Raw genomic sequence first — 10,442 nt, forward strand, 5'->3', positions numbered from 1 at the left:
TTAGGAGGTAGAGAAAATTGAGTGATGGAGGGGTTGGGAGGGATTGGGAGAATCCTTCTTTACCCTTCTTTATCTCTTAAAAAATTTTACCAAACAGGTGTTCATTCTTTACTCTCTCCTCTCCTTATGAACCCCCATGTACCCCCAATCGAAGCAGAGTGTAACAGTGGCATCATTTTGTTATTTATGGTAGTATCGCATGTCAGTAAGCAAGTCCCAGGTGTGCTATGATTGGTATTCTTTGGATGAATGGATATGATATGGGAAGAAACACTGCTCTCTGGTGTTCCTCCTTCGAGCGAGGTCAATACACTGTATAACTTCAAAGCTGCAAAGTTTTTACATAGATACCACTCAGAATATGCTTTACTAGATATTTGGCCTCCAAATTATTTTCATATACCCTTCATTCGACCTTTTTAAGTAGATATATGCTTGCGATTAGTAAAAACAAATAACTATCGGATCACCCTAGGGAAGGATGAATCTTTGGATAATGATGAAATTAGTAAAAAAAATTATTATCAAATTTTATTTTTCATATCTCATGATAACCATAGTTCATTATTATATAGAGATATAATTTTTTTTAGTGGTGATATGATTAATAAAAAATAAAGAGACTTATTATTGAATTACATTTTCATGTTTTATAGGGTGACTTCAAAATAATTCTAGGGTCAATAAGTGGAGAGATGAATTTTTGTACCTTTATATAATCCAAAAAATTAAATATAAAGGATGCTTGGTTGGGAGAAATTGAGGTTTGAAATGAAAATCAGAATGGATGACTCCCGTTCCAATCGCTTGGTTGGGAATATGATTCTGATTCCAATTTCGAGATGGAATGGGAATGACCAAATCTACTTAAAACTCAATCTCCACTCTCTCCTATAGATTCAAATTTTTGTTTCGATTCTAATTCCGTTTTTGATTCAGATTCTGATTCTGGTCATGAACCAAATACTTCGAGAGATTTGGTCATTTTGATTCCCATTCCAACTAATTCCGATTTCGATTCTGATCGTGAAGGAAGCACCCCCATAATGTCTTATCTTTTCACATGTTTAATATAAACACCCTAAAATGATTCTCAAACCATCATATGAAAGAATCAATTTTGAATGTTGACATAATTGATGAAAAATTGAAGGATTTATAATCAAATTTATTTCCCACTTCACAATGTGAGTTGTTTTTTACAAAAATTTTTGAATCAACACAATTGATTAAAAATAGAGGGATCTGCTCTTGAATTTAATTTTAAGCTAAACTATCATTTCAAGATCTAAATTTTTAGGTAATATTCACTATAGGACATTAACTATTCGAGATCCCAAAGAAGAATAATTTTTTTTAAAAAAATTTCAGATAACAATGAGAGCTAATACTGTTAGAGGGCGTTAATAAAATGGATCACGTGACTTGCATATGAGTCTCTTAAAGCTGATGTGGCATAGCTCCATCTGATATAAAAAAATAAGAAAAAGATAAAAAATTGGAAAAAAGAGAGATAAAAGGGCTTGGAGTTCTCTTTGCTGCCTCCCTCCGCCTTCTCCTCCTCCTCTCCCTCCCCTCCTCTCCCCTTCTTCCTCCTCTACCTTCTCCTTGCCGAGCTCTCGCAGACGGCCACCTCTGCCCACCTTCGCCGTCGTCTTTTTTCCTCACAGATCTCCACCCACCTTCGCCCAACTCAGGTGCAAAAACAAAATGAAGGAAAAAAGATATAATCAATCCATGCAGGAAGAGGTCCTACCTTTTAATTTTTTTTGTATTTCCTTTGCTTTCTTTGATTTTTCTTATGTTGCCGTATGCTTGAGAAAACCCCCAATAGAAATCTAAGAAGCATCTCCGATCTCCCTCGATGCTCTCCTTCCCACAAATCCGAAAAGAGAAAGGAAAAGACGTGAAAAGAAAAAAAAATTGATCAATATTCATGGGAAAAGATTTTTACCTTCTAATTTTTTTCATTTTTTCTTTTGTTTTCATTGATTTTTCCAATTTCCCCCGATGATTCCTCTGTTTTTTTTTTCCTGGCTTCCGTATTCAGCCACTCTAAGCCTCCCTCCCGATTGGGGCTCTTAAAGAAAAAATACCCAACATAAAACTACAGCCATCATCCTGGCTTTCGTATTCAGTCACTCTAGGCCTCCCACCTGGTTGGAGCTCTTGAGGATGAAAAAAATAAAGGACAAACGAAGGAAAACATGAAAAAATCAACACAAAACCTAAGCTCTTGGCTTCCCTATTTGGCCGCTCCAAGCCTCCCACCCGGTTGCGACTCTTGAGGATGGAAAAAATAGAGGACAAAAGGAGGCAAACATGAAAAAATCAACACAAAACCCCAGCTCTTAGCTTCCCTATTTGGCTGCTCCAAGCCTCCCACCTGATTGCGACTCTTGAAGATGGAAAAAATAAAGGAAAAACAGGGGGGTAACATTGGAAAAATCAATGAAAGCTAAGGAAAGATTGGAAAAAATTTAAAGATAAGATATGCCGCGTCTGATAAAAAGAGAGCAATCTGAATGCCACATGATCTGTACTGTTAATGAATTCTAACATCGCTCCATTCTTATCTGAATTTTTTTTTTAAATTTTTTTTTTATATTTCGAAGAGTTAATGTCTTAAAATAAATATTACCTAAAAATTCAGATCCTGAAATGATAGTTTAGCCTTAATTTTATGTTTATAAACTGACTCAAAAATGTCTTTAGGTGATTGTTTAGAATTATCAATTTGTAGGTCTTCATACAATTAATGAAAACATGGTGTTTTGTCATTGAATTTTATTTCCCATGACTTACACAATTCCCACTTGTTTGGTCTTGACACAATCAGAAAACATATAATCCTATCTTTCAATTTAATTTTCTATTTTTATATACTATACAAAAATAATTTCTAAAGTTAATATAACAAATGATATCAAAATGAATCTAACTCATGAGTTATATAAACTAAGAAAAACACTACATGAGCTATATAAACTAATGAGCCTGTGATAATACTACAATAATATCATAATCATACTACCAACACTCATATGTCTATTATAGGTGACCATTATTTATAACAATGTCTATATCAAATTTTGCCATAATATAATGACATAGTAAGTTCAAATATCATTTTATGGCACAATAACTTAATGTATTTTGTTATAATTTAATCGTTATCAAATTTTTATTAATGTGTAAATATCAAATAATTATTATGATAAAAGATGTCCCATTACTTAACTAAATATTGTACAAAATATTATATTATGATGTGTTATTATATATTTTAATTTATAGATGCATACCACTATATATTACTATATAGTAACACATCAATAATATATCATATTAGTTCTAGCATATTATGATATAATACTATAATATGCAGTATATAATAATGTTATAATTAAATTAAATATGATGCTTTATATCGAGACATAAGTGTGTATAATCATAAATAGCAGTATGAATATTTAATAGTATCATAATAATAGTGACTATTATACAATTATTCTCATTATTATAATTTTAAAATAATGATTTCTACTCAAATTTACTATAAATATCAATAAGTTAGTATTCTAATATCATAATTCAATAATTGGCTATCAATTGGTTAAATATAATGAAAGAGAAATCGTTGCCATTGAAGGGTACATTCACTAGGTAAATACATTGACAATTATCAATATTATAATATTATAAATTATTCAAAACCGAATAGAAACCACTTTTTCATCTGCAAGTGTTCTTGCAACAATTTCTATACAACTCCAACACAGCCTTTGCAGCCAACCAAAAAACCGCAAACCATAAAATAAATATACAGCAATGTTTGCTACTTCACTTATCCTACTTCAATTTATCAAACCTTAAAATATATATTTATTTATTTATTTCATAAAATAAACATTTTTAAATTAAAAACCATTTTAATAAATACCTCCATCTTACATGATGATCTAATTTATTTCAAAATTTAAAAAAAAAAAATTCGGAGCAAACGAATCCATTTACTCTAATTTAACGTACTCCACCAACATAACCACAGCTGACTGATATAATCTTGCCTTGCTTCCACCGATAAAACCTCACCACATTTTCACTTCTCGAATATCAAGATCTCCATATTCATATCTTTTATTACATAAAATCCCCACATTACCACGGCAACCAGGTTAAAACGCATACAGGAGAAACGACCTGGAGAATGAGACACCATTGCCAATGATACAGCATTTCGGACCTAACACAACCTGTCCAAACCGAATAATATTATTACATTTACTTCTCACTAGCATGGAACTAGAAAATCAGTACCACGCGACTCGGGCGGTACATTTGCAACATAACAAGCAACCACTCGTACAAAATAACACATTCAAAAAATCAAACTCATAATCTGCTTATGCTTCACTGAATCCATACATGCTAGATACAGCTAAACGCAAGAGCTTATAACAAGCACGGCATTAAGATCAAGTTCATAAAGGTGATTGGCATTTCCAATGATGGTAAAACAAAACGCAATAAAAGCATCACGATAGCATCATCTGATGATCCAAGATGAATTCATCAAATAAATCAACATTCAGCCTGATAAACATTAAGAAACTACAAAACTGAATGCAAAAGCTACGAGGAATTGTCTGGCCAGTGATAGAGTGGCTGCTTTGTGACAGAGGTGAAAATAAGTTACAGCCTCCTCCCTCTTCTCCCACCCTTTCTGCGGGTGCTGTCAGTGGGGATAGGGGTCACGTCCTCTGCATTGTTAAAAAAACAAAAAAGGCACCACACATTACAGTACGTCAGTAAAATACCCCAATGGAAGAAGCAAGATATTCATCCACATTGACCAAACAACATACATACTGGCAATTACACAAAACTTCAACGCTGTCCACCAGCATGCAAAAGTGCCTAACAGGTATCTTGATTTGATAATGAAACACTGGATTTTTCATTCCAAACCAAGATAGTCTGCACAATCCAAACCACCCAAGCAATGGTTGGAGAATCTGGAAGAATTTGGACACCAGAAACAAGTACCCAAAAAATGCAAAGCTTAGTGTGAACACAATGTCATCAATGTGATTCATGAATGTTCGACTTTGAGTGAAATGCATTTTTGAATTGTCTTAATGGAGGCCTGCTTGTCATACAGTCAACAAGCATACTTTCAACTTGGTACGAAACAGCCTACATAAATCTACAAAATTGAATCCTCCAAAAGATTACGCATGTATGCCCACACATGAAAAATACTGCTTAAAAGCACAGTTCTGGACCAGGCTCACATTAACGGCGTGTTCAGACCAGTCTGACGCTAAGATGCAAATTGCATCCAACAAATCATAAGCTAGACATAAGGCTGTCTAAACTCTGTTATAAAGATGGAGCATCTGATATGACTCAGAGCTGTAGTGAAATGTGAAAAACATCAGGGGCAGGGTCGGTCAGTCTATCAACACATGCCACCTATCATCTAGAAACCAACTTCCTGCAACTATTGTTACACAACAAAGCAGAGCTAAGGCTGAAAAACAAATATCTGTCAAAAAATCGATGAAGGGAACCACAAGATTGCATTATTTAGCTTGTTATTTCTTAAAATATGAATGGACCATAGCATCCACAATATATGATGAATACATTATATTTTTGATGTGTTTCAGATTGCATGTTACCAGATGTTTCCTACTACCAGAGAAACCAGACAATGGGTTCCACCCCAGGGAGTATGACCATGAGGTACTGAATCACAAAAAATAAACTCACAAAGCTTACATAGTTCAGTTTAAAGATAGAAACTAATCAAATTAAAGTATTTACTTACCAATACGCCCAATTTTCATTCCAGAACGAGCCAAGGCTCTAAGGGCGGACTGAGCACCAGGACCAGGAGTCTTTGTCTTATTCCCACCAGTGGCTCGCAGCTTAATATGCAGAGCAGTAATGCCCAACTCCTGTAGACACGGATGAGAAATGACATGAATATAATCACTAGAGAAGACGAAATGTAAGTGACCCAAGGTAGCAGACCTTGCACCGCTGAGCAACATCTTGTGCTGCAAGCATGGCGGCATAAGGAGATGATTCATCCCTGTCAGCTTTAACCTTCATGCCACCTGTAAAAATGGTTAAGTTCAGTGTGTCTCAGGCTGCTTCAAACAAACCAAACCAATAACTGTTCTTTTGAAAAAAATGGAATTTCAATCTCTGAAATAAATGCCTCACAAAGAGCTTGTACAGACCTGAAAGACGAAAAATTTTCTACACCTCACTCATGGTATATCAAGATAAGTTACCTAGTTGGCATTAATCCAGTCATCAGGTTTCTACTCTCTGTCTCTACCAAACTATGTTCTGCTTTTGCAACTTAACATAGTCAGATTCATAAAAACAGTCCCAAATAACTGAGATAAAGTTTGTATCACGGACATTCTTACCTTTTCTACTTAAGGAGGTTATGCAGTACACATACATACAAGAATCAATAATTTCACATAAGAAACTGTTTGTCCATAGCAACAATGTTTTCATTGGATATACAAGATATCAAAGAATGCAAGAAACAAGAAACTTGCAACAGCGATGACCGAACAAAGAGTGTTGCCTTCTAGGGTTTGATAAAAGGAGGCCGCTCATATGGGCAAAAACACGGATCAAAAGGTGCTTCAGTGACAGTACTCTTGAATATTACCTCATTGAAGTCCATATAAAGTTAATAAGACCAATAAACCTCAAGAGTAAATTCAAGAGAAAACTTTCTTCCTACAAGTATAAATCACAATCACTCTTGCCTCCTGGACATCAATCATTAGGCAGATTATTGAGTACTGATTGGACGTATCATACAAGTTTAAAGGAGAAAAGATTGCATTTAAAAAGAGAGAGAGAGAGAGAGAGAGAGAGAGAGAGAGAGAGAGAGAGAGATGTTACAAACTAAAAGACATAACCTCTATATCTTCCTCTTCCCTAAGCTAGACATCTTGTGAATGCAATGGCAAGAGATATCCACAGTGGAATCACTATAGATGCAAAACAAAAAGCTGTCCCATCATCTCTAGTATTCACTGCTGAGACAAATCAAATGCCATTATCCAGATGCCCAAAAGAAAAAGGAAAAAGGAAAGATCCCAAAGAAGGACTCTTTGGTTCCTGACATCAATATTGCGTGGTTATGACTCAAAACGCTTCCACATTATTAAAGGAAGGCGATCTTAAGGGCCACGCTTAAAAACTAAAAATTAAGCAAAAACAAATTATGAATGCTCTATACTGAGAAAGAATAGTAAATAACAAATAAAAACATAAACATAAAACATAAAACCTCAAACAATTTTATTCAAGAATTTATTGTTTGATGACTCCTACATATACACAAATTAAATCCAATCCAAAATATGAGCTGCATACAAGCCCAAAGCTGACAAAGTTCTTTGCCCTTGCATGCACGAGAGTACCACAAAGGTTCATCATCTCGGTACCGGACTCCGTACTAGTACCGCTGATTATAGTGTTGGTTCGTGGTAAGGTATAAGACAATGAGACATACTAAGTATTGGTACGGTACAAGATTGCATCTGATTTGGTGGCAGTACGGTATGGTACCAATAAGTTCGGTGAACCCTGCCACAATATCTTTTTAAATTACAACATTCCCCATTCTTATTGATGCTAAATCACCTCCATTACAATTGTTTCTTTGTCCAAGTTAACATTCTTATCTCAATCTTATCTAATGCAATATCTTCAACATTCTTATCTCAATCTATCTAATGCAAAATCAGCCTTTCATTGTCGTGCAATCCGTGATACATTTGAATTTCACTTTCACATTATAAATTATAAATTCATATAATTCCATGTCTTACCACAATGCAATGATTATCCAACTTAATAAAGTTCATACAACCAATGTATGGATTCCACTTTTCAATCTTACCATACACCCATATTTACAACCTTACTAAGTTCAAACAAACACTATACAACAACTAATCCTTTTGAAGAAAAACATGATCCATCTCCAGACAAAGGTTAAAGCACTATCCAATTTCAAAATGTAATAATTCAACCCAGGCAATTCTCATACCAGTGATGCGAACCATTGTTTCTCTCCCCGACAAATCAGTAACATGCTGGAACACAAATTATATCCACTCAGCAACGAGAACAAAAAAATGTGTGCACTTTTTTTTTGTGAATAAAGAAAAAGGCATCAAAACTCACAATGAAAGTATCGTTGAATGATGCAAAAATGTGAGCCACACCAAACACATGCTCTCCTTCGCGAACTGTTGGTCCAAGTGTCACATTTTCCTCTTTGGGCTCCCTGGTCTTCCTTCTAGACTGTAAAACCAACACTAGTTAATGTGAGAATTCAAAGTAAACTAAGCTAAAATATAAGATGCAATCCTAGATAACCGAAACTTTAAAATATATAAATTCATAAAGAGAAGCCACAAGCCCTGACGAGAGTCACGAGGAACTCTTGAAAGCAAAAAATCAAAAAATCCATCTCAATCATTCTGTCGGCTCAGTGAATCCAAGGAAAAAGAGGGTGGTTGGTTAACATATCGGACTCCCCGCCAATAAAACACTTGAAACGGACGCAATAAGATGATGCATCTCAGGAAATGGACCCAAAAAAATCGATAATTTATCGCAAAAACTTGTCATTTTTTAAGCTACAAAATAATACGCTACATATTTGTAATACAGAGATTCACGTCTAAGAGAACGAAAAATCAAGGACTCCAACCAAATCCTCCGTTAAAAATTCCCAGACAAACATAGAAAAACAAAAATTCTAAGCATCTAGCCCTCGGATAGGATCATGCTTCACAAAAGAATAAACGGCCCAATAAACACAAAAGGAATCGAAATTTACAGCAAAAAAGAGAGCCAATAAAAAGAGAAATGAAGGTATTTAGAAAGGGAAATAGAATGAAAAACGGCCTGGACGAGAGGAGCAATCGATCAATCGAAACCTCAGATCTCTTACCATGGTGGCGGCGGGGGTGTCGACGAAGGGGGCGGCGGCCGGGACGTGCTAGGTTTTGATCCGGAAAATATAGAACTCTAGTTCTCGCCCTCACTTTACTGAGGTGGTTGCCCTAGACTCTATTATTTATAGTAGAGAAAATGGGCCGAGCCCACCTCCGTTATGTCGTGTAGGCCTAGACCATGTCGCGAATTGTTGGGTTACACACTGGACCCAGTGGGCTGTCCGCACGTCAATGGGTTAACGTAGTGACTAATGACCAAGACGACCACCAATTTCTACAGGTCCTCTCTCTCTCTAAGGACTCGTTTGAAAGATTTTTTTTTTCGAAAAATAATTTTTTAAAAAATAATTTTTTAAAAATATTTTTTAAAAATAAAATTTTGTTATGTTTGATTGATCATGGAAAGATAACTTATTATAAAGTAGCTTATGTTTGGATGAATATTTATTTTTTTAAAAAAATTATGTAAAATACCTATTATACCTTTACTAGATATAAAATCATACTTTTTTATTCATAAACTTTATATAAATATAAATATTATATTAATATTAATATTAATATAATATTAATATATTATAATATAACATTAGACTATAATAATTTATTGTATTAATATAATACTAATATATTAATATTATATTAACATAATATGAATATTTTAATATAATAAATTTATTAATATAGATATAAATATGATATTATATTAGTATAAATATTATATTAATTAATATTAATAAAAATATTATATTAATGTAAATATTAAAATATAATAAATATTAATATTATATTTATATGAATATTAAGATAATATTAATATTAAATTATATTATTATTCAATATTTCATTCTAATCATCTATTGATATTTTATTAAATTTTAATTATGGATCTTAAAAAAATATTTTAAGAAAGAAAAAAATACTACTACTTTCCATGTCATGGAAAGTACTAAAATCTACCTTCTCCATGAGTTTCCACTTCTCATGTGAAGTATTTTTTCTACTCTTTCTCAGCTTAAAACTCCAACCAAATAAGTGGTATTTTTTTTACTTTCCACAAAGTGTCTCTTTCTCCCTCCACTTTTCATCAACCAAATGAGTCCTAAAATACCCTTTGTCTACTTGCGCGGGGTACATATAGAAAAACCCTCAACAGTATATCTTAGTTCCAGTTTTACTTGACCCATGATATCTTTCTCTTCATTTTTTGATGATATACTGGACCCATGATATCAGGAAGTCATCATCCTATTATCTGCATGATGCATCCCAAGCTAAACCTATAGGTCCTCTAATTCTTGGAGAAATTATTGTGTATACTATATACACCACATGATCGTGCACGTAGCCAATCATGATCGCTAATTTCTATGAACATCATTCATTAAGTATGTATCTCGATACATCATCATATGAATTTGTGATCAT

General features: G+C 33.8%; 1 protein-coding gene across 1 annotated transcript; it reads right to left on the reverse strand.

The window, feature by feature from the left end:
- Positions 1-4,472: 4,472 nt before the first annotated feature.
- LOC105038265 (small ribosomal subunit protein uS11z) lies at positions 4,473-9,117 on the reverse strand. The gene is made up of 6 exons (XM_010914010.3): positions 9,011-9,117; positions 8,236-8,355; positions 8,099-8,144; positions 6,043-6,128; positions 5,837-5,966; positions 4,473-4,763 (listed from the first exon to the last, which is right to left on the reverse strand). Exons 1-6 carry the CDS (start codon positions 9,011-9,013, stop codon positions 4,696-4,698), a joined length of 453 nt encoding a protein of 150 aa, XP_010912312.1. The 5' UTR covers positions 9,014-9,117; the 3' UTR covers positions 4,473-4,695.
- Positions 9,118-10,442: the final 1,325 nt, after the last annotated feature.

This window comes from Elaeis guineensis, chromosome 1, assembly GCF_000442705.2.
Source record: "Elaeis guineensis isolate ETL-2024a chromosome 1, EG11, whole genome shotgun sequence".
Lineage (NCBI taxonomy): Eukaryota > Viridiplantae > Streptophyta > Magnoliopsida > Arecales > Arecaceae > Elaeis > Elaeis guineensis.